Consider the following 26,677-nt stretch of genomic DNA (forward strand, 5'->3'; position numbering starts at 1 on the left):
CATAGAAAACCGAAGCGTTGTCATCATGATTGCGTGAACCGTGCGGATGATATCCTCTCGTAGCCTCCTGGGCTTAATAAAATCGTGGGATGTTTCGTACAATAAAAAATTTATTAGTTTATATAAATCATAATTATAGCAGTGAAATGTATTGTTTATTTATGTTTCGTACAATAAAATATTTATTAGTATATTTTAGATTTTAGCTCATCAATGTTAATCAATGGTATTATATTTAGTGAGATAAAATAACTATTAAAGTAAAGTGAAATTTAAAGCAGTGAAATGTATTATTTATTTATGTTTCATATAAATGAATAAATAATCTATCGCATGGGTTGTTCAAAATTGTAAAAACAAAAATTGATGACTAGATAAAAAAATGGATTATTTGAGTAAGTAGGTTGATCTTCACAATGAGAAACACTTACACTAAGTTTGGTTGATTGGAATGAAAAAAAAAATATGAAAAAATGAAAAGTAAATTTGTTTGGTGGCATTTGGATGTCACATGTCCTTACTAATGGACCGAATAAGAGACTAGATTGATTCCCAACATATTGGAAAATATTTATTTATGTGATGCCATGCCATTTGCAACAAATTTATCAATTATTTTAGAATAATTATAATTTTTGGAAGAAATAACAAAACTTCCCATTTTGTTATAAAAATGAAATAGAATTTAAAATTTAAAATTAGAACACAAACCTAAAAGGGAGTCGAATTACATTAGGGTTTTACTGTATGTGGCTTGTCTTTTTCTCCTCTTCCCTTTACTGAAGTGTCTCATGTCATGGCTGTGGAATATTAGTTCACGATCTTTGTTGTTCGTGTATGTTTGTGGATGCTTGAAGGTCGTTGTGTGTGGTTGTTTGCGAGCATGGATGTGCATGGTTGCATGGGACGAATGTGTAAAGATATGCATTTTCGTGTCTTTGAGTGGGGATCATCGTGTACTTTTACTGCTCACGTGAAATCCTAATCAATAATTTATAACTAATTAGTTTATTATTATTGGTTAATGTTGATTTTTTTAAGTGATTACCCGACAATTTGATTTGGTGATTGATTTTATGTGTGGGTGTTATGGGTTTTATCCTAACTTGTAACTAAGTGAATGGTTATTTTCTGGTTTTTCTGTTAGTTGTGATTTAAGTATTAACCGTTACCTTTTTGGGTATCAGAATGTTTTTTTCCCCTCATTTTAGGTTTGTTTTGAGAGCAGTTATATATATATATATATATATATATATATATATATATATATATATATATATATATATATATATCTTCAAAGTACATATACATATTATTCATTCTATGAATGTTTACTATTGAAAAGACCTGGATTGGATAGATTGTTTGATGAAACATGGAAACAAGTAGTAAAGATGAAACGAGGCATGGCAGGTGATGCATTTAAAGTGGAGAATGCTTCAATTTTCCAACCTCCACCTTAGCAACAAAGACCCACCAGACCTTGAGGTTGGTGGAACGAGTTAATTCATCTTTCCTTTTAGAATCTTCTCAAGTTACCTTTCATAAAGTTGCAGGTATACAAAAGGAACCACCATGAATATTTTTTTCCTTACTCCATCTCATATGCATTTAATCATATCTATTTTAACGAATGACACTTAATTAAGTCTTTCAACAGTCACCCCTGCCATTATTTTTTCACATGTCATGTGGTCCTGCCAAAGGGGAAAAAAAAAGTTTCATGTGCAATTTTGTTTTCCGAAAAATTAAGATAACGAAATGTATTCTTAGATGCGGATTATATTTAATTATAGATATAAAGTTTCTCTAATCGCATCTTATGATTTTTCATCTCACGTCTAAAACAACAATTAATACGTGTTAGGCCTAAAAAAAACAATTAATACAAATGTTTAATATACTTTATGATAAAGGTGACTCAAGGACTTGAGAATCCTAAAACAAATTTAAGAATGAGACATTTTATTTATTCATAAAATAGTTCATTAAAATTATTATTGTTTTATTTAAAATTAATTTTTCAGACTTTTTGTGATGCAAAATTATCGATTAAATTGTCCTAATTAATTTCATTTAATATTTCTTTTTCAATAGACAATAACGAAAATCTGTTCAATCTTTATTGAGATATTGTTGATCTTAAGTAAGTTTTTATTATTTTTAGCTTTAAAAAACTCATTTCAGCTGAAGCAACTGATACTCGTATCGTTAACATTATTTTATAAGCTATATATGAATTTGGAAAAGAATTTTTTCTTTTTATATAATTAAGAATGCCAATTGGTTTATCATTTTTCAATCCTATCATTTTCTTTAAGATATTTAATTCTAACAATAAATCTAATCCATCAACATCCAACAAATTATCATGTTTTAAAGATTTTTCAAGGTTTAGACATTTCTCTTTCAAAAGTGTACAATCTAGTAACTTTAATTTTTTAACACTAAATAAAAAACCAAAAATATCTTCATATATTTTAAATTGTTCAAATCTACTTTGAAGTGTGGTAATTGTTTTATCTACAACGTACAAAAAATAATCAATTCTAAATGATTCTTGAAGAGATTTTACAATTTTATCCTCAACATTTTCATCAAATTATTTCTTTCTACGACTAATACGTTTTTCACAAAACTTAGGCTCTATATCCATTTCAAAAGCAATTTCCTTGGTAGAAATCAACACATTTTCAAATCCATTTTTCCTATACTTTTCAAAAAATGAAAGAAGACCTTTTAATTATTCAATAGCTTCATCAATGCACATATCTTTTGATTGTAAATCTTTACTAACTAAGTTAACTGCAAATAAAATGTCATACCAAATAGTCATGCCTAACAAAAATTCGAAGTTTTCAAGCTCATAATTTGCTAAACAATCAGCTTCACTTTTTATTTTAGGATCATCATTAGCTTTAGCTAATTCAAATAAAACATCTCTTATTTGTAAAGTTTGAAATCTTACCGCTTTCACACTTTCAATACGGCTTTCCCAGCATGTTTGTGACAATGATTTAAGAGTTAAGATATGTATATGGTTTTGTAAAAAAATTTACCTTTTTGTAGAAGAAGAAAATAAAGTGTATACACGTTGTAGCACACTAAAGAAAGATATAACTTTAGGACAAGAGTTAACCATATAACAAAGTACTAAGTTTAAACTATGACAACCACAAGAAGTATAAAATGATCTAGGATTAATATTAAGGAATCTTTTCTGCACACCTGATGTTTTCCTTTCATATTAGATCCATTATCATATCCTTGTCCCCTAAGGTCATTAATATCAAGTCCAACAATTTTTAATTCATCTACAATAGCATCAAAAAGACATTTTCCACTTGTATCATCTACTTTTAAAAATTCTAAAAAATACTCATTAACTTGTATTGGAGTTGATGAAATATCCACACACCTTAATACAAAAAACATTTACTCTTTAAACTTATATCTGGAGTACAGTCAAGTATGATTGCATAATATTTTGCATCCTTAATTTTTTTTATAATTTTTGTTTTGATTTCACCTGCTAATAAATTTATCAACTCATTTTGTATATTTTTCCCAAGGTAATGGTTGTGAATTTCATCATCTTTAATTCGACGAATATGTTCTTGCATGATTGGATCAAATTATGCAATCATTTCAATTAGACTTAAAAAATTTCCATTAGCTTCTTGGTAGATCTTTTTTTCATTTTTTTTCACATAATGCTAAGTTATTTTTACCAAGGATTTTAACAACGGCAATAATTCTTAACAACACATTTCTCCAATGTTCTCTATCTCTATTTATTTGTTCTTGAACATGTTTGTCTATTGTTTTATTTTTTACCAATCTCATTTCCAAATCAATCCATGCATTCATGTTAGTAATATGTTCATTCGTTATTTCATGACTCTTCAACTTAGCACTAAGATTTCTCCAATCTTTACCACCTTTGTTAGCTAGTTTACTTGTACAAGAAACAACATTAAATAATTTGCAACAAAAACAAAAGACTCTATCCAAATCTTTAGAATAAATTAGCCATTTTCTTTCATGTTTCTCTCCATTAGGTAATTTTTGAATGTAATTTGATGAAGAAAAGTGCCTAAAATATTTATCCTTTGGGAAATCCATATAAGTAACTTTAATAGAGCCATTTTCTACTAATAAATATCTCAAAGTCATATTAATATTCTTTCATTGGCTTGGATCATATATATTTTCAAAAGTAGAATCATCTAGTCTCTCAATCTCCTCCTCGTTATCATCGGTTTGAAAATCAGAATTATAATTATCCTCATCACTAACTACTTCTCTATTGTTGCTTTCACCTATATCTAAATTGTTATCTTATTCATTTTTCTCATCTATTTTTATAAATTTATCCATAGCTCCTTTTTGTGATGTAATTAAAGCCTCGACTCTTCTTTTTTTTTTTTTCTGAAGTTTTGAATAGTCTAATTCATATTTTCTGGTTGACATACTTATTATATATATTTTTGTATGAAATTAACAATTATAATATATAAAACACTACAAAGATGAGTATATAAAATAAGAATGAGCTCAAACAATAAAACCTGATTCTGGTTGTCAAGAAAATGAACTTGATTGTAGTATCTTGAAGTCTCAAGTCTCTTTCTCTTCTTTGGTAAGTGCTTAAACTTAATTTCCAAATTTCAACATTTTTGTTAAATCTGCATAAATTATTTTGAGATTAATCATTATTCATTAATAAAACAATAAAAAATAAACTTATTTTAAGATCAATCTCGCAATTCATCAGGATTTGGGGTAGAAGCTTAATAATATATCATATATATAAAACTTGTCATTTGTCAATACAATAATGAGACTATTATTATATGTATAAGATTTTAGATTATTAAATTAACAGTTTTCAATAGAAAAGACAAATATAATTTGATAAAGGAACATGTAAGTATGCAATAATTATCAACAAAAGAAAATTTGAGTAAATAAGAGTATAATAAGTTCTATTTTTTACTTTTACCTGATATTGACACACTCAAAAGGAAGAAATGTCAATTTTTGTTTCCTCTACCCTCCAAATAGAGACACATGTACATAAGAGATGATAATAAATAAATAGGTATTGAGAAACTATTGACTAATGTGTCAAAGTGAAATAATAATCAAGTAAATCGAAGAAGCAGGTGAGAGACGTGAGGAAAAAAAAACAAAATCAGAATTGAATAGGAAGAGAATAAAGAGAATAGAAATAAAAGAAATTTTTTTAGATTTCTTTAACTATTAACTATTAAATCTCTTTTTTTCTAAACAAAGCTATGATATTGATGAAGAGTTGTTACTCATTAATTATTACTTACGATACTAATAAAAAGATTAACAGTTATTTATAATATTTTAATTAAAATTTATTTTTAAATATAATTTTATAATATTTTTTTGAGATATATTAGTATTAAAAAAAATTTAAAACCCTTTTTTTTATCTAAAGCTCTTGCTTAAACTGCTTGGGCGTTAAGTCATCCCTGGATTTGATTCAAGATATTTTGCTTTTACGGCTTATTTAAAAAAAATAGTAATTTCCTTTAAATGAATGGAAACGATAACAATAGCAAGCGCATAAAAAAAAAATAGAAACTTACCGGTAAGGCATGTGTTGTCGCTCTAAAATTAAATACGAGGTTATGAAAGGTGATCATTTTTTTATGTGTGTTGCGTAAACAGAGGACATGATCCTAAAGCTATGGAAGCATTGATGAAATAAAATCAAACTATAATTAAATGTCAGAAAAATGGGTACACCCCTTGTTTTTATTTCAATGAAATTATAATCCTGACACTTACGCACAACATGATTAGTCTCAAGGTTCTCTAGTTCTTGGCCAATTAAAAAATAGAAAACTAGGGTCAAGATGTGATCTCCAAGACAAAGTGAACCATGGTCAAGCATATATATATATATATATATATATATATATATATATATATATATATATATATATATATAGACAATCGATCTATACCAAATTTCCATGGATTTCAAGTCAATCGATCTTATTTGTCACATAATTATACATACTATTTTATTTTAAATCGAAAAATATTAATTGATTAAATCTCGATCGTGATTAATACAAAACTATAGGTTATTAGATCTTCTTCCATCAAAGACTAACCTCCAAGAGAAACCATTACATATAACCAAGTTTATGGTGCAGGACGACTACACGTCGATGATGTTGGTTAATCTCCACGGGCTGCATAATTGATTTTTATTAACCGTTGTAAATAGAAACGCTCTAATATGCATGTGTAATGTAAAAATTGACTGAAACATGAATAGGTGTCTAAAACTATATATTGTAGTAATTTTAAAAAAAGTTTTTTTTTTAACTTTTGATCAAATGTGGTCAAGGTATCTATTTTCCTTTAGATGAATTTGGTCTTTTTCAAAATTTAAAAACATGAAATTTGGTCCCTACTCTCTAATTAAGAATTCACCATTTTTTTCTAAAATTAAGAATAAATTTACATTTTCTTAAAAGTTTAATGACCAAATTGATCACCATAAAAATAGAAAAAATACAATTATTTTTAAAAATTATTTTATGAGTTTGTGACACTAAATATGAAAACAAAAAAAAAATGATGAAATTTCACGTGGAATAGCTATTTCATATAAATAAAACTTTAAGTTGACTTTATCCAAGTAATCACTCCTAAAAAAATTTAAATACAGAGCAACGAGAAGAGAAATAAAAAAGGACAATACACGCACTAGCGAACAAGATGCTTGAAGCAGCTAGCGGCAGAACAAAAACCTGATCACTTCTACACATCAACACTGCAACTCTGCAAGAGGCGAAACTTCACCGGAGAAGCCACGACTCCGGCGACATTGCTCCGATCTCCGGCGAAGCTAATATACGCGGGACAGTTCACGTAGATATGGTACCTCCCAGAGACCCAAGACCCGACCTTCCACTTGACCCTCCCGTTGACCTTAACGTTGACCATTACGGCGCCGGCGGCGCTCTGGTCCTGCTGCAGCGAGGTCAGCACAAACGGCGCGACGGGGACGACATTGCCGAAGAGAAACGGCGACCAGACGGCGAAGTCGCGGTGGCCCTGGTAGGTGTCGGGGAGCGCGGTGGCGAGGGAGATCTGCTGGCTCCGGTAGGAGGCGTAGACGCGGAGCGCGTGGTAGTATACGCCGATGCGCGCGTTGGGGTTGTGGGAGGAGAGGGTGACCTGCATGGTGAGGGTGAGGGTGTTGGGTGTGGGGGTGGAGAGGTTGAAGGCGTAGAGGGTGGCGTCTTGGAGGGTGAAGTGGGGCTTTGTGGGGCGGAGGATGACCCAGATGAGGAAGATGACGAGGAGGATGAGGACGACGAAGGCTGCGATGGCGCCGAGGATGAGGCGGAGGAGGTTGCGGCGTTGGGATGAGTGGTGGCCGCACTCTTTGACGGACATGGTGGTTATTGGTGAATGAGCTAAATGGGGTCTGTGTCTATATATGCAAGGGAAGTAATGATATTCATATATAACAATATTTGGGACAAGTAAGAATTTCAAAAGTGCCAGTAATAATGGAAATGTAGTACGTGTTACTTATGTTGTACACCTAGCGATATTATTATGAATGAGATTTTTTTTTAATGTTTAACACAGTTATATATTTAATTAAAACTTAAATTCAAGATATTTAGTTAAATTTAATTGGTTTAGATTGTCAATGATCATTATTGTACATTGTTTAGGAGATATAAAATAAGTTCAATGGTTAAAAAAGAAAAAAAGAGAGAGAAAAGATGTGGATTTAATCTTCTTAGTTAACAAAATTAGTATTCTAATAATTAATATTTATTAATAAAAAAAATTATTGTAAACTGCCTACCCTATTGTACCCATTTAGAAAAAAAAGAAAACATATTTTGATAGAAAAATAATTCGTGGATACTTGCCCTTGAGAGAAAAAAGAGCAAGAACCAGATAATTGTATTGTCTATATTTTTTGGAGGTGAACAGTGTATCTCTTGTGAGGAGCCAACGACTAATCGTGATGAAAATGTGAGATAAAAAAATATAAATACTAATAAAATATTTAGAGTGGAGAAGTATACTCTAATAATTACATTTTAATTTATACAATAATTTCTTACTACTTCTGAGTAAGTAGAATTAGTATATCCATGCAAGTCTTAAATGATAAATTTTATCACATAATTCACTGATGCAATATTAAAAGAAAATTAAGAAAAATGTGAAGAAAAATAATATGAAAAAAAGAAGAGTGGATGTGAGAGTATAATTATTCTTTCTTTTCCTGTCATTTTAAAGAGAGTTATGTTATATATGGTACAAAAATAATGAAGAAGAAATAAAACTTAACAAAAGACAGAATGCATGGGAAAGATAGAAATTATAAGTCATTTTTATCAAATAAAATTGTAACACGAGTGAGTGTGCAAATGTGAAGGTGTAAATTTTGTGTCCTTTATCATTTTTATTGTAAAAATAAGAATAAAAAACAAAATATGAAATAATTAAAATAGGCTATTGATTTGATAGAGATAAAAAGAAAAATAATTAAAAGTTGTTATAAAAAATGTTATTTGTATAACTCTTTGAAGATTGTTTATAGTTTTCAGTAGAAAGTTTGCAATATATTCCAGCAATATAGGTGAAAAAGTTAAAGAACAAAAAAGAGGTTTTTTAAGAAAAAAACAACAACTTAGGATGTGTAATTTTTAAAGTTGTTTGTTTCTTAGAAAAGCTAGCAACTAATATTGTAAGGCCTTTTGTCTTTTTAAAGTTATAATACATTAATAATTAAAGAATTTAATTCAATTGATTTAGCAGAATAGAATAAATTATTGTGAATTTATGTTATTTGTTTTTGATTCTCAAATAAAATAAAATAAATGTTATAATACATCTACATCCGTTAGTAAAGGTTCAATATATGTTAGGTTGATTTTTATAATATACACTTTTTATTTTATTATTTGCCTATCTATTCATGTTTGATTTATTCGTTTAGTATTATTTTAATTTCCATATTAGCAGTTTGAATTGAGTAGGTAATATGATCATGATTTCAAAGGCATAAACTAATCGCTACGACAATTATTAATGTAGCTATTGCCTATGCTAGAAGCCTCAAGATTCGCAAAACTGTGATTCAATTGTTATGAAGTTGATATAACTAAAGAGTTGCATAGTCATTTACTGTTGGAACATTTATGAGTAAATAGTTGTCAGTCGACCATGTCAGTGGCATATGATTTAAGCCAGTTAGATGGTTTCATTAATTATTATACCATATGTTGATGTTCATTAATACTACAAGTACTATAGTTAGAAATTTCGAGTTGGAAAAGACGGGTCTTGCGGGCTTGATATCAACTATTCAGTCGGTGGATCCTGTAATTTGTAAGAAGCCAATATTTTGTTCTAAACTTGCAATTTACTATAATGGAAATTAAGGCCTGCTTGATAATAGTTATGTTTTTTTTAACCTTTTGTTATCTTCATGATATTACTTAATCTGTACTTTATACTCGACAAGACTGCAATAATGCAAATGCAAACTGTCATTCGTTCATATTGGAAACCAAAATTTATAACATTTAAGAAAATGGCTGAATTTTCCATGACTACTGCAGGATATTATTTTTGTTTAGTTATTCAGTTTGGGTGTTTCTTCTCTCTAGTCACCTCCTTCAAATTAAAACTTGATTCAATGTGGTTTTGAAAATGGACTTACGCTGATTGTTGAATATATATACAGAGAGAGGGCATATGTTCACGAGGAGACTGAGCTATTATTCTGTCACCTAGTCTCTTTTACTTTTAGAAAATGTTATTCAACATTTAGGGAGAGAAAGAAAAAATATAAGCATGGTAAGGTTTATATTATAATTAGAAATAGAAAGACATTTAATTTCTTCATATTTACATACTTTTAAGATTGTGGGATTGTGTATCCTTTCAGTGACCAGCATTCTCATGTTGTTTGTTAAGCATCCCATTACGCATGTAGCCAAAACCTTAGATGATAAGCAACCTTAATGGCTTGTGATACGTGCCTAAGGATCTTGCAACCTCAACCGCTAGCGATATACATGCCTAAGGATCTTAAATAACATGTCCATCAAATATAATAGATCCTTACGGGAATACCAGATCAGTCAATTATAATGCAATCCTATATAAACTTTAACATTATAGAATAGTAACTCTTGGATTAAGTCTGGAGGTACGATCTAGTTAGAAGAACAAAAATAAATGAATGTTTTTATGTGTCATTACTCTTACTTTTTTCTGATCAAGTTAACATACTACTTTATATCACCTAATTTCATTATTGAAGAACACATTACATATGAGAATTTTTTGCATTATTAAAAATTATGAGTAAATAAATTGTTAACGAAAATATTATCAGAGGCCTCAAGCTAATTAGTTTCGCCTAATGCATGTATTCTAATTTTACAACATAATCATCACATATATTATTAGCTAGTTAGTCTTACATAAGTCACCCGAAGGGGAATAACATTATTTTGCAAAAGAACACAACAAATTTGTTTTCATACCTAACTATTAGTGTTTCATGATATTAAATTTATTTTTTATAATTTATATGAATAATTTTTATATTATTTTAAATATTGAATATATTATTAATTATTAATTATTTAGTTTAAATTTTAATAAATGTATGTTAGTAAATATGTCAATAAATATTAAAATATGGTTTTATATATACATGTTCTAGAAAATTATTATTATTAGAATTGTTGTCCTTCTTTATTGAAATCTTACGTGCTTCATTTTCTACTTTCTTTTTAAAAAATTAATTTAGTTTATTTTTTTAACTAGTGTTATTGGTATTGGTATTTGGTAGAATCTATCTAATAATTTTGTTAATATTAATTTTTATCAAATATGGCATTTATCAATGTGGTAAAATCTTCGTCAAAGATAACATTATAAATATTTTATGCAAAGTTAAGCAAATATAAAGGAAAGAGACAAAAAAAAGGGAAAAAAGTCAGATATTTAATAGAAAAGGGAGAGGAAGCATATAAAAAGAAATGAAAAGCATGAATTTGAAATAGAAAATAGAACTCATTAAAGAGAGTTTCCAAATTTATCCTAATTTTTAAATATTTTTATTGTTACATATTACATTTCCAAATTCAGATTTTTGTTAAGTCATAATAAAAATTGATACAGGCATTAAAAAAAATTGATATGAATGTTTTATACTTCCTTTGTGCATTCTGGATTTTTCTTATTTAAATTTAATTATTTTTAAAATAATTTTCTTTTTAATTATGTTTTGAAAAATATTTTCATTTAAATTTAAAATACGTCCAAGGGTGTTTTTCTAATTTTCTATTAATTGTTAAAATAAATAATTGTCATATGAAATATTGATTTAAATTATTTACATTATTAAATGAAGATTATATATATGATTCTGTATTTAATTTTATTTTGACATTTTAATTTGATTTGTTTCCTAAAATTTATATCATTAAAAATAAAACAATTTTATTTCCTTGTAGTATAGATTTTTATGAAATAATTTGATTTTATATGTAATTTTCATATACTATAAATTTTTAAAAATTAAAAATAAAATAATTTTGTTTAATATTTTTAATGAAAATAAATATAAAACATTCACGTAACATCATTCCATATATATATATATATATATATATATATATATATATATATATATATATATATAATCATGATGATTAAATGATAATCTCGTATTCATTCTCTCCAAATTTATAATTAAATGTCATATATCAATTTAATTAATCATTCAAATAAATATTATTTTATTGTATTATGTTAACCGATTATATTTTATTATTATTCATTCTATTTTGTTATCATTGGCAAGCTTGATTCCAATAGCAATGGCCTCAAGTTCCGCGAGATTGATGAAGCACAACCCAAGATTGACCGAGAAAGCTAACATGACATCCCCAAGATGATTACGAATGACTCCTCTTCCTCCTGCAAGACCATTGTGCCAAACAGAGGAATCGCAGTTCAACTTAAAATTGTTCTCTGGAGGAGCTTCCCAATAGATGAAGAACAAACTCAAAGACCCGACCTTGCAAATCAGTCTCTTCCAACTGGATAATGGTCTTGTCCTTCAACACTATACCATTACCAATGCGCCAAGAAACACTTTCTCTCATAGAATCCCAATTTTAGCACACTCCTTTCCAGAAGCTAGACTTGTCCTTCTTCTTCACCACTTTCAGCATGTCTCAACACCACACTTACATTTAGATTTAACCACTTTAGTCCAAAACAAATGTTTTTTTAGTGGAAAGTCTCCAGCCTAACTTCATAAGAAAGGCTTTATTGGTGGTTCTAGCAGATCCCAAACTAAGGCGACCCACATCTTTTGCTCATTCCAAGTCACAGTTTGCACCTTCCCAGACTCCTCTCCATCACCTCAAACAAAAGCTCTGCACCTGTTGTCAATCTCTTCACGAGTAGAAAGTGCATGATTCATAATGTGTTGGAAAATAAAATAAAAAAATGAAACAAAATAAATACGAAGAAGATGCACAGTCTTGAATTAAATAACAAAATAACAATAGCAAAATAAATTTAATTGACAACACATGAATAATGCATTATAACATACAATAAGCACAAGGAAAAATAAATTAGGGGAAGAAAGATATAGCTTGGGTTGAAGCGCGTAAACGCTATTCTTAGAGAGAAAACGCCCCCACTGCACGGGTAAGAAATTCTGATTGCGCTCCTCTCCCAAGATATGACAATCCATTGGTTTCGATCGTGTGCAGCGAAAGGATCCCCAAACCTTATGAACACCAATGCTCTTACTCTCAAGAAATAAATTATTTTATAAGAAAAGAAATAGAAAATTTTGGGAGAAAGGGATGAGACTGTAGCTCTGTCATGTTTTTAGAAAGGAGAAAGGAGAATATATAGGCACAGGTCACCTTAAGCAACAAACAAAATATGACCGTTGGAAACTAACCTAAAGTTGTCAAAACAAATCTAACAAACTAGTTGACTCATTAAAACAAAATCTTAAGAAAATCTAAAATAAATATTTTATTTTATAAAATAGAATTAATATATATTTATAAATTTTAAATTAAAACACAAATATTTATCAACATTCCCCCACATAATTTAAAATTTTAAAATATATTTTCTGAAAGATAATTTGTATAAAAACATAAGAGAAAGAACATGTGATATTGTATTTCGGTATAAGGAACCTTCCGGGTTTGAGCCTTATACCTAGTGTTTATGAACTTCCATCCGAGAAAAATGTAGTGACTTGATTGTCTTGAACTACATATTCTTTAACCGGACTTTAGTACACAACCCCTACAATATTGACGTTCAATTAGGTTCTAATCAGTGATAACGCGTTACACAGCCTTGCGCTTGTATCTTGTTTCGTGAGTGTCCCTTAGAGATTAGCCCATATCTCACAGTGGCGGCCCCACCACTACACTCACTAGGTGAATCCTCAAAGAGTGAGTTGTGACCCCCACCCCTACAATAATTGTCATCGGACTCATTAAAAGGTATTTTTTAAACCAAAAATACACATATATAAATACCTCAACCTTAATATTGCCACAATTTATAATACACCTCGTCATAGGAATGAGAAACGGAACAACTCTGCCAAATTTCATTTTGGTGTACTTTAGTCAACAAACAATTTCGTTGTTACCCGTTGAACTCCATTCATGGGATCACCAATCACACGGAGACGGGTGCCCATTGTTGTAACTAAATAATGGGCTTTAATCTCATTCCCCTCGACGACTCAAATACTTGTTGACATGTCAACCTTTTTGTAAGCGGATCCGTAATATTATTTTCTGACCTGACAAAGTCAAGAGAAATGACACCATGAAAAATCAAATTTCTTATAGACTTATGTCTCACTCTTAAGTGTCTTCTTTTTTCATTAAAATTTTGCTTGTCACTTTAGATATAGCAATTTGACTAACACAATGCATTGAAATTAGAGGTATACGCTTATTTAACAATGACAAATCACATAATACATTTTAAGAAATTCAGCCTCACTACTAGCAGTATTTAAAGCAATAATTTTTGCTTTCATGTAAAATAATAATTTGTCTAATAGATTTTCATGATACTGCACAACCAGCTAAAGCAAAGACATGACCACTTGTCAATTTTATTTCATCAAAATCAGAACTTCAATTTTGTATCACTAAATCCCTCAATTACTTTCCAATCTACCAACTGCATGTGCAATATCAACAGGCCTAGAGAAGTTTGTCAAATGCAACAAAGAACTGATACTTTGAGAATATTTATGTGAAGAAATTCCTTTACTCAATTTTTTTTTAACTTGATGGATGAGTCATAAGGAGTAAAAGCATATTTTGCATCAAAATAATTAAACTTCTTCAATAGCTTTTCAACATACTAAGATTGGGTAAAAGTCATGTCATCATTTTTCTTTATAGGCTTAATACCCAAAATCACATCTACATAACCAAGGTCTTTCATATCAAAATTTCTAAACAAGAAAAACTTCACATCATTTATGAAATGCATATTATTACCAAATATCAATATGTCATCCAGATACAAACATAAAATGACATGTTCATTATCATCTAATTGTTTCACATACACACATTTATCACTAACATTAATTTGAAAATCATACAAAAGAATAACTTAATCAAACTTTTGTGTCAATGCTTTGGAGCTTGTTTCAAACCATACAAAGATTTAACAATTTATTTTTTAAGGAAAAAGATTTTCAAAGAAAGTGACATCTCTAGATTGCATAATAGTAACATTAGAAATTTCAGTCACTTTTGAATTAACAAATAAGAATCTATAAGTAGTATTATGTAAAAAATATCCAACAAAATACAATTAACATTTTTTTTTAATTTTCCTTTTCTTATTAATAAGGATGCTAACCTTTACTAGACACCCCCACACTTTAAGATATTTCAGATTTGGTTCTCTTTTTCTCCATAGCTCATAAAGATTTTTTTATAAGGTACTCTATTAAGAATACAACATGCAAAATATAAAGTTTCACCAAAGTGTTTATTTTATTGTTTTTGTGTGTTATATTTTCACAGGCTTATCTTTTATCAATGAGTTATATATAAAGAGATAATCAGTCAACATGTAGCAACAAAATACTTGCAGTAATAATGGTAACATTAAAAAATAGAAATTAAAAAACCAAACAACAAACGTCCTGATTTTAAAGACTTGTGTTTACATGATCATTTGACCAAGTAAAAGATAACTTCCTAAGGCAGGAATGAAAGTAGTGAGATGCTTTTAGTTTTTTTTTCACACAAACTAATTCTAAAAGCATTTTATCTTTAAAACCATCATTAATAAATAAAATACATTTTAATAATAAATTTCAAATTATAAGAAAATATTTTTCAACATTCTCACACTAATTTAAAAATTTAAAGAAATGAAATAATATAAAAAAGCATTTTTAATGCAGCATAAAGACTCAATGTATCCATTATACACATTTTGATAAAAACAGGATGTTATCGCAAAAAGGACTATGCAAGAAGAAAGTATAAAATTTTTCTCTCTAAAACCTTTTTCTCTCTAAGACTGTTGGAAAATAAAATAAAAAAAATGAAAGAAAATAAATACGAAGAAGATGCACAGTCTTGAATTAAATAACAAAATAACAGTAGCAAAATAAATTTAATTGACAACACATGAATAATGCATTATAACATACAATAAGCACAAGGAAAAATAAATTAGGGGAAGAAAGATATAGCCTGGGTTGAAGCGCGTAAACGCTATCCTTAGAGAGAAAACGCCCCCACTGCACGGGTAAGAAATTCTGATTGCGCTCCTCTCCCAAGATACAACAACCCGTTGGTTTCGATCGTGTGCAGCGAAAGGATCCCCAAACCTTATGAACAATGCTCTTACTCTCAAGAAATAAATTATTTTATAAGAAAAGAAATAGAAAATTTTGGGAGAAAGAGATGAGACTGTACCTCTGTCATGTTTTTAGAAAGGAGGAAAGAGAATATATAGGCACAAATCACCTTAAGCAACAAACAAAATATGACCGTTGGAAACTAATCTAAAATTGTCAAAACAAATCTAACAAACTAGTTGACTCATTAAAACAAAATCTTAAGAAAATCTAAAATAAATATTTTATTTTATAAAATAGAATTAATATATATTTATAAATTTTAAATTAAAACAAGTAGAAAGTGCATGATTCATAATGTAGGTAGTTAGGGCTTGAATGACAGACTTAGCCAGAGTAACACGTCCAGCCATGGACAACGTTTTAGCTTTCCAGTTGCTAAGCCTCTTGTTTACCTTATCCAACACAAAGCCAAAGGTCTGAGTGGTAACTCTGTTGTGCAAGTAGAGACACCTAAATACTTGCCAAGATTATTCGTAGCTTCGAAGCCAAATTCATTAGTGATGTCCTCCTAGATTCTCCAATTCACATTCTTGGAGAAGTATATTCTAGTTTTATCAGTATTCACTTTATCAAAGAGAATGAATCTGCAAAAAGAAATAAATCATTAGCAAAGGCAAGATGAGAGATAAAAGGGCCACCTCTGTTGAGCTGAATAGGCTTCCAGACTTTCTATCTAATGGCTAAGTTTATGAGATGAATGAATCTCTCCAAACATAGAACGAATAAATAAGGAGAAATAGGATCTCCTTGTCGAACTCCTCGCTTAGGGGAGAATTCATCCAAGGCTTCACCATTCTAGAGCATACGCATTTTGACATAAGATATGCAACACCAGATAAGATTAAAAAAATTGGAAGGGCATCTTATCTCCACAAGAGTATCTCTGACAAAATCCAATTTAAGGCAATCATAGGCCTTCTCGAGGTCAACTTTGATAGTCATCCATCCAGTTTTCCCCTTTTTGCTCCTCATCGAATGGAAAACTTCTTGTGCAACACTGGTATTGCCCCCACTTTGCCTGTTAGGGATAAAACTAGCTTGGCACGGGCTCACTAGTTTTTCCATCAAGGGACGAAGACGTTGAGCAAGAATTTTAGTAATGATCTTGTAGGATACATTACACAACCCAATAGGTTTGAAGTCCTTAAGTCGGGATACATTATCAAGCTTGGGTATCAGAGTAATATAGGTCTCATTAAGGGTTTCAACCAAATCCGAATTTCTAAAAACCTGTTTAACAAGTTGACAAAGGTCATCCCCCACAATGGGCCATTGGGATTGGTAGAATACCCCTCCATAGAATGAAGAACATTGAAGATATAAACTCTGGAAACCTCTTTCCTAAGTAGATTAACATCTTTAACTACCAAAGGAGGAAAGGAATTGGATAAGCAAAAAGTGGTAGAGGGAGTATTATCATCAAAGAGCCTCTGAAAGTACGAAGTCACATATTGTTCCAACTGATCCGGTTGAGTAATCCAGTCACTCGTCTCATCCTAAATAATGTTGACTTTGTTTCATTTTCTCTGGATGGCAGCAATGTCATGGAAATATTTCATGTTGCACTCGCTAACCATCAACCACTTCGAGCGGGACTTTTTGTACCACATAATTTCTTTAATTAACACTTTCTGATATTGATCCAAGTATCTTGCTACTGGTCCAAAAGGGATGGGGAGGCATGAAATTTCATGGCGTTATTCTTCCATCAATGATAACAGTTAATTATGCATATATTTTGGGGTTAAATTATATAGGAATTTGTAATTTTTTTCTCATAATCTTTTTTTGAGCAAATAACTGTTAAATTAGCATCATTTAATTTTTTTTTACAAAAAATATTTAAAGTGATGAATTTATGATGCTTAGTGAATAAAATAAAGCCCAAAGAAGCAAGATAGTTCAGGAAAACAAGAATAATTAAGCAAAACAAGTTAATTAAGAAAAATAGAACTAATTAAGAAAAACATGCTAATTAAGAAAACCAGAATAATTAAGGAAATCATACTAATTAAGAAAAATAATCTAATTTGGGAAAGTAAAGGCGAGTTTAGTATAAAAAGTCCGTTAATCTATACCTATAAAAGAAGCATAGAGAAAAAGGAAAATACACATAGAAATTTCAATAGAATATAATTCCTTATAAAGGCAAAAACTATAAGAAGGACAATTCCTTCATTTCCTTTCTTATTTTTTTCCCATTTACTAAATATTCCCCTCTTGTGATTGTAAAATTTCTATGACAATGAGAGACTGAACCCTTTTGTTGTATTTATGAATATTATATTTGCATTATCTTTTTCTGTGCTTAATATTATTGCTTGTGAGTTGATCACCCATTTGCATAGTAAGTTTTAGGGGTAGCATTGGAAAACACTATTTTTTAATAGAACTGGGAAATGATATCTAAATAAAGTCATCACTAGAGATATATTGATATTTGTTTGGTCTGTTATACATCTCTATTCTTAATCCATTTTATTATTTTAGCTCTACAAAAGAATTTGGGAGAAAAAATAGATAAATTAGATTTTTTCATGCGGGGGACCAAAGTTAGAGTATACTAGTAGATGTAAGTGTAAATTGAAATAATTATAAATAGAGAAAAATCATTAACATTACATCAAAGAGTAATCCCGGTAGGCTAAATTCTCAATATTCTCATCTTCTGAAATTTCTTCTACAATAATATTGAATTTTCTCATCTTTTTTGTCTTTAATTAGTTTAAATTCTTGTTTAATTTCTCCTCTTGTTTGATTTAATTTTCTACCAATTTAAATTACTATTTTTCTCATAACCTTTTGAAGTCAATTTTCTTTTACTTCTTTTACTAATCAAATATTCATCTATCTAAGTACAAACAAAGTTTATGTGGATACGATACTCAGACTTCTGTTTTAATTTTATTACTTGGGACGAATTGGTTCACTTATTAATCCATCAACAATCAACACTTTCTGATACTGATTCCAAGTATCTTGTTGCTGATCCAAAAGGAAGGGGAGGAATGAAATTGCATAGTATTAGAAATGCCTTAGAGCTTCCTAATTAACTCCCTATTTTTGCTGAAAATGTGACCAAAGACAACTTTATTCCATTTTTGGAGTTCCCTCTTAAGAGAAGTCATCTGTTGGTCCCAAGGGATGTCCCTCCTCTAGGTGTCCTTCATAAATCTTTCGAAGTCCTCATGAGTGATCTAGTATGTGAGAAACTAGAAGGGATGCCTTTGCCTATTGGGAAGACCATTCCGCGAGAGCTTAACCAACAAAGGGTTGTGGTCAGATTTGAAATTCAGGAGGTGAAATATAAAAGCTTCGTTGAATTTAATTCTCCATTGAATATTGATGACGCATTTGTCCAACCTTTGATGAAGATTTTCGCGTCTCCATGTGTAAGGGTTCCCTTGAAACCCAACATTAATAAGCATGCATTGGTCCACAACATTACCAAAATTATTCATCCCACGAGTGTCTGATTTAGTCAAGGCCAAACTTCTGTCATGAGGATTCAAAAGAGTGTTAAAACCGCCAATGACGACCCACGATTCATATAAGTCCTCACAATCAATCAAAGCCTCCTAAAGTGTTTGGCTAGCCTGATAATGGGGACTACCATACACCACAGTTAACAACAATACTCTAGAATTGCCATCCGAAATACGCATATGCACAAATTGACTATTATGGCAGACAAAGTCAATTTTCCGGCAACTGCAGTCCCACAAGATTTAGATTCCCCCTGCCTGACCCTGGGCATCTTTGACAAAAATTTTATAAAAAATCACATTTATTTGCATTTCTCCAAGCAATAGAACCACCAGAATGTGTCTCCAAAAGGCACATGAGCAAAACTTTATACTCCCTTTTAATATCACGGTAAGGCTACGAAACCTTTACTTGCATTCCCTCTACAGTTCCAACTCATAAAATTCATAAAGTCATTTGAGAAGGGGTGGCTTTCGTTGGCCTAGGCTCTACATCAGCATTAACTCTATCATCAGAATTCACCATGTCCACATTCTGAACTTGATCCACCAGGACCTCCATCGTGCTAGTCTCTTGGGTCCCCTTTGTTGAAGGAGGATGAGTCTCGCTTCCCTTGGCCCCCGAAGATGGTTGGTGCTAAGATTCAATAGGTCTAGCAAGGTTATCGTTGTCACTTGAAGACTTAGGTTTATCACTAAAGAAAAGGGCAAATTGTAACATTCCATTTTTCGTAAAATAAATTAAAAATGATTTTCATTCAAAAATAAATAGATTTTTAGAAAAAATGATGAGATTTTTATAATTAAATAAATAAGGATAAATAATTTTATTAAAATAATGGTTTGAAAGAAAATAAAAAGAATATTTTATTTATTCATTTGATAAGAAATAAAATAGAATTTTTATTTATAAAATAATAAAAAAATAGAGTAAATAATAGGCTGAAAGTAGCCTAGCTATAAATAGAGAGGCATGCTAGGTCATTTTTTAGACTGACGATACGTCTCTACGCTTTCTTTTCCCTTCTTCCTCTCCTCGAAACCTTCTCTTTTTTTCCACATACACTCAAACCTATCTTAGTAAAATGACGATCTTGGACTTTCTAACCGTTGGATCGTCGTGAAATTTGAACACCACGTTCAAAACTCATATTTTAACATTCGCACCATTGGAATTTTTAAAAACATGTATGGGGTGAGATAAATGACCTTCGCATCCTAGCTTTCTCTTTTCTTGCAGAGACCCAAAAATTGTCTCAATAAAACTATGATCTCAGACTCATTAACCGTTGGATTGGTTTGAAATTTGGAAACCACCTTTTGTACCCATTTTAGCATAGCTTCACCGTTGGAATTTGAAACATAATGTCCATAGAGAAATAAATGTCCCTCACACGGAGACAGTAAAATGTAGGCTTCAATTTCTTCTCCTTCTCTCTAACGCTTGGAAACCCTAGCAAAGAAACCAGAGAAAAAGCTTGAGAAACCTGAGGAAACCACTCGAGATGCTGCTATTGCTACCGGAATACACACTTGAGCCCTCTTAGAGGTAAGAGGTGAGTTTATCGCAATTGGGGTTAGAAGAACATGTGTAGGGATCCTTAGAGGATTAAATTTGGGATGTTTACAACAACAACAACAACAACGCCTTATCCCACTAGGTGGGGTCGGCTACATGGAGAAAAGCATCGGGGGTGTTATGTGATGCAAAGGTACCGATCAAGCTAAAGGGAAAGTTTTATCGGACTGCGGTAAGACCGACGATTTTGTACGGAACAGAATGTTGGGCGGTCAAGAGCCAACATGAGAATAAAGTAGGTGTAGCGGAGATGAGGATGTTGCGGTGGATGTGTGGTAAGACTCGACAGGATAAAATTAGAAACGAAGCTATCAGAGAGAGGGTTGGAGTAGCGCCTATTGTAGAGAAGATGGTGGAAAATAGACTTAGGTGGTTTGGGCATGTAGAGAGAAGACCGGTAGACTCTGTAGTGAGGAGAGTAGACCAGATGGAGAGAAGACAAACAATTTGAGGCAGAGGAAGACCCAAAAAGACTATAAGAGAGGTTATCAAAAAGGATCTTGAAATTTGGGATGTTTATTGAATTATAATTTGCCTTTACAATTATAAATACAATATTGTTGTGTTTGATGGACCAATTGATGTGAATTGGTTGATAAACTTGAGTGCTCTTGATGTTTTCATGTTTTTGACCTATGATTTTGATTCATTGATTTTAATATGATTGTGTGAAATTATTTGAGAGGTTTTACTCCCCATGTTGTGAGAAAATTTTTGTATAAATTGTTATATTGAGATTATGAAATGGTGATTCAAATTGTGAGTAAGTGACAAATTGAACCTATGATGAATGGTGAGATACATGTGTATTGAGATATTGTATGTATTGAGTTATGAGCTATGAACTGTGCAATCACACAATTGTAAGACCTTTTAAGGGTGACAAGTTTTTGCGCGACGAGTACTTTGATGGGATCCATTGTGGGAACCTGACGAGTTGAATCACTTTGAGACTCCACGAATTAAAATTATTTTGAAAACAATTGAGTAGTTGTGTGTATTGCATAGTTCATAGGTAAAATGTATGTGATTCATAAGGTGTGATAACATGTTAAATTGGGATTGTACCATTGTGATTGAGACCAAATGTATGTGATAAATTGAGTATGTATTGACTTGTACTATATATGTGCATCGAGATGTTATGTGCATTAAGTCGTGAGCTATGAATCGTATAATCACACAACTATAAGACCCTTTAAGGGCGATGAGTATTGTGATGAGAACCACTGTGGGGACCCGACGAGTTTAATCACAAGCGTGATGAGATAAAATTATTTTGAGAACAATTGAGGAGTCATGTGTTTTGTACAGTTCATAGATAGAATTTGTGTGCTAAAATGTTTTTTTGGGTTGGACCTGAATTAGGAGGGAGAGACCCTAACGGACTCTTCGGAGTCTAGGCCTTGGGGGTAAACACACCCGATTTGAGTGCTCCTTTAAGCCTGTGTCGATCCCACATAGTTGGAGCATTCTCGTAAAACAGCGTGACCCTGACTGGTCTCCCTATGATTTTACCTAGTGAAAGTGACCTGACTTACTAGTGTGTGATTTGTCTTTTCATGTACTTCTAGGCGTCCAACGAGGTTTTTCACTGACATGATACCACATTGCATATAGGATTGAGTCTTAGTATATCTATTGCATAACACTTGTGAATTGGTCGATATTGATTGATTTAGTGATATTGTGTTTTGATCCTCGAGTACATGAATAATTTGAAAATGAATGAAACGTGTTGTGCTGTGATATGATGTTATGCGACAAAGTGGTGGAATGACGTGAGCTATATTTAAGTAAGTTTTATTTCGTTTATATGATATGTATATCTAAATGTTGTCTTATTTCTTTCTATTAGTTAGGAATGTGATAATTCACTCTCCGTGTGTTGTTTGTGTTTGGATCCTGTGATGATCTCAAACTTTGTGTTCTTGGGAGCAGATGACTAGGTGAATTGCTTTAAGGAACCTTGTGCTAAAGGATGTCGAGATATAATGCTCTGATAGAATGTGACATTAGAGCATGAGTTTTGTTTAATTACATGATGTTTTAAGCCAAAAATGTTTCTAACAAGTTTTATTTGGTAATAGTGAAGTAAATGCGATCCTTTTACCCTTACGAAATGCTTTTATTTAAATGTGTTTTAAAAACTTTTAATTAATTCTGATTTCTTATTCCTTTTTATGATTAGTACATATATGTGTGGGGTAGAGGGTGTCACATGAACCCTGGAATCAATATTTTAGTTGATTGATTAAGTGTCAAATGGGTCTATTGTCGTCATCCAAAATTGCCAAGTAGTTGAATCAAACAAAAGACACGATGAGGTTGCATGAATCATCACAACTTTTTAAAAGAGATAGTCAATATGTGTTTTTTAAAAAGAAAAAAAAAAGAATGCCATGCAACATTGCACAATTTTCATGAATAAAAACCTTTTGCATTGCATTACTGGGTACAAAGCCTACATTGATCGTGAAGTTTGCATGCCTTTTTTCATTCATCATAATGCATTCCAAAACTCATATGTTGCATGTCAGGCTTTAAGAGCATAGTCTTCTCTACATATGCCAGCTTCTGAGATCCAGGGTTTTCCTATTTGAGTTTGGGATGAATGACACTTTTAGAGAGTCAACCTCTCACCTTCTTACGAGTTTAAGCCTCTGTGTACCAGTATCTGTTGGCATGTTCATAAGACTCAATGTCCTATGTCTTTAGTTTCATAGGACTCAACGTCCTCTGCTTTCTGTTTCATATGACTCAACGTCCTTCGCTTTATGTTTCATATGACTCAACGCCTTCTGTTTTTAATTTCATAGGACTCAACATCCTCTATTTTTAATTTCATAGGACTCAACATCATCTACTTTATGTTTCATAAGACTCAATGTTCTCTATTTTTAATTTCATAGGACTTAACATCCTTCGTTTTTACTTTCATAGGACTCAACGTCCTCCTTTTAAGTTTCATAGGACTCAACGTCCTCCGTTTTTAGTTTCATAGGACTCAACATCCTCCTTTTTTAGTTTCATAGGACTCAACGTCCTCCGTTTTTAGTTTCATAGGACTCAACATCCTCATTTTTAGTTTCATAGGATTCAACATCCTTTGCTTTATATTTCATAAGACTTAACGTCCTTTTTATCGAATTTATGTTTCATAGGACTCAATGTCATTTGTTTTTAGTTTCATAGGACTCAATGTCTTTCGTTTTAGTTTCATAGGACCCAACGTCCTCTCCTTTTTAGTTTTATAGGACTCAACGTCTTGTACTTTATGTTTCATAGGACTCAACGTCCTTCTTTTTAGTTTCATAAGACTCAAGTCATCTGCTTTATGTTTCATAGATTCAAAGTCCTCAGTTGTGATGTTTCCAAAGACTATTCGTTCTCATGTTTTGACCTTTCAAAGGATCATCCGAACAGAATTAATGTCATTGTCTTTAATTATCTTTTATTTTCAATAAAAGACAAATAAAGAGAAGTAGCTGCTAGACCCTAATTATGTCTGGACAAGTTATTCAAATAAAATAAAAACAAAAAATAAATAAAAAATGAAAAAAAGAAGAAGAAAAACAGAAAAAGAAAAAAGGAAAGAAAGAAAACAAGAAAAGGGGGGAAGGAAGAATAAAAAGAAATGGGAAAAAGAAAAAAAAAGAAAACCAAAAAAAGGAAAGAAAAAAACAAAAATAAAAGGAAATAAAAGACAACCGGAAAAGAAAACAAATGATAGAAAGAACAGGAAAAGAAAATGGAGAAAAGGAAAGAAAGAAAATAAGAAAAAAAACAAAAAAGGAAAGGAAGAACAAAAATAAAACAGAAAAAAATAATAATGAAAAGAAAAGAATAAGGAGAAGGAATACTATAAAAAGAGGAAGTACACACAATTACATAAGAGAAAAAAATTACACATAAACACAGAAAACACGCAGAAAATAAGAAGGACACAAATCTTGATGAGATGAAAGAAGCTCACTACATCGCGTTGTTTGACATTATAGTCAGGAAAGGGGGAGGGACCTCCGGGTATCCTCTTATTTCTTTCATCTTATCTCTTTCTTTCTTTCTCTTTCCTTCACTCTTCCTCCACTCCTTTCTCCTCTTTCTTTTGGTTTCCTACTTGATTCGTTCTAACTTGTCGGTGAACCCTTGGTTGCTAGTGAGACTTAGAATTTTTTTTTTTTTGTAAATATTTTTTGTCCATCTTTTTTTATATATTAAAAAGCAAAATAAGAAGAAAAAAACAAAAAAAATCGCTATTGACCCCAGCTTTTTCACATATATATTTTTTTCTTTCATTTTGGGCCTGACCCATTTCTTTCAAAAAATAATTATATATAAAATAAATATCACTAGTCATACATCCATTTACATACACACCTCCACTTCTTCGGGCATAGCCCAAATGAAGTAGAACTCGCTATTTACACCACCTTTTTTCTGGTTTGGCTCTATTGTCCTAAAAAAAGAAAAATTTGCTTTCCTTTTCTAAATAAACAAAAAAATATAACAAACATAACTCATGCTCTCAAGGAAAAATAAATAATTTAAAAAGTCACTTTATTTTTAGCACATTCAATTAAAGGTTGTCGTCTTTATGACGGACGCGTAGGGTGTTTACACTTTCATCGTGCATAAACGACTCCCGAATCTTTTTTCTCAAACTGTAGACCATTCCTTATCCTTTTCAGTTTTTATGATATTTTCCTTAAATAAACGTTGGTAACGACTCCTCCAATTTTTCTTTTTGAAAGACCTCTTTTTATCTTTTTTTATCGTCGTTCCGTGGTGACTCACATTATGAAAGTTACAAATCCAACCAAATCCATGCTCACTTTATATGGGACTTGTGTGAAAACTTCAACATTTCAATTCAAATATTTAATGAGCCAAGAAAAATTATAGGAGAGCATTTTAGAATTTTTAAAAATTAGGGGCTCCATTTAGAAAGAAAAAAAATAAGTTAAGGATTATTCTTATATTTTAGCTTTTTTATAGTTATGATTGAGAATTGAATTGTTATTAGTATCTTGATCACTATTTACTGTATTAATATTTCATCTGGTCACTTATTAGCTATTGTTTTTAGCTTCTTTTTTTATTTATTTATATAGGGATCTCAGTTCAAAGAAGATCAGTATAATCGTTCAATTCATCAACTAAAAAAAATGAAGGTTGATTTCTCATAATCTAATTCAGTATCCCACGCGTTATCAAAGACTTTGTGGAGCGTACAGACTAGTGGGGCAAACCATATAAGATCATATACGCCAAATGATGAAATTGAGGTGAAAAGGAAAGCAACAATAGCGATGCAAATGCGTTTATGAATTACCACAGCGTAAATAGTATAGTATGAAAGACAAATAGGGTTTTTTTTATTAGTATTTTGTAAATTATACTAGTACTATGCTTCTTTGTTGTTTCTAAAGTATGTGTGGTACCAAGGCCTGCTTGGGTGATATTAAATAGGAAAATGAAATTAGAGAGGGAAAAAAAACGTAAGGGGTGAAATAAGATTGGTGGGTTCCACAAAAACATTTTCCGCCCAAGAGACATGAAATGGGGAGGAAATCGCTATGTTTTTTTTTTCCCAAGTTTTTTAGA

General features: G+C 30.9%; 1 protein-coding gene across 2 annotated transcripts; it reads right to left on the reverse strand.

The window, feature by feature from the left end:
• Nucleotides 1-6,080: 6,080 nt before the first annotated feature.
• LOC114379411 (NDR1/HIN1-like protein 1) lies at nucleotides 6,081-7,497 on the reverse strand. 2 transcript variants are annotated; one of them, XR_003659480.1, is made up of 2 exons: nucleotides 6,761-7,497; nucleotides 6,081-6,239 (listed from the first exon to the last, which is right to left on the reverse strand). XR_003659480.1 is itself a non-coding variant. In XM_028338061.1 (2 exons), exon 1 carries the CDS (start codon nucleotides 7,453-7,455, stop codon nucleotides 6,814-6,816), a length of 642 nt encoding a protein of 213 aa, XP_028193862.1. In that variant the 5' UTR covers nucleotides 7,456-7,497; the 3' UTR covers nucleotides 6,082-6,239; nucleotides 6,804-6,813. The 2 variants fall into 2 exon arrangements, 1 of the variants encoding a protein (XP_028193862.1); XM_028338061.1 differs by having other exon boundaries at nucleotides 6,082-6,239; nucleotides 6,804-7,497.
• Nucleotides 7,498-26,677: the final 19,180 nt, after the last annotated feature.

Source organism: Glycine soja, chromosome 12 (assembly GCF_004193775.1).
Source record: "Glycine soja cultivar W05 chromosome 12, ASM419377v2, whole genome shotgun sequence".
In the NCBI taxonomy this organism is placed as follows: domain Eukaryota; kingdom Viridiplantae; phylum Streptophyta; class Magnoliopsida; order Fabales; family Fabaceae; genus Glycine; species Glycine soja.

What these genes read in the sequence shown, in the direction of transcription:
- LOC114379411 (XM_028338061.1), bottom strand. Translation starts at nt 7,455, where the DNA reads ATGTCCGTCAAAGAGTGCGGCCACCACTCATCCCAACGCCGCAACCTC.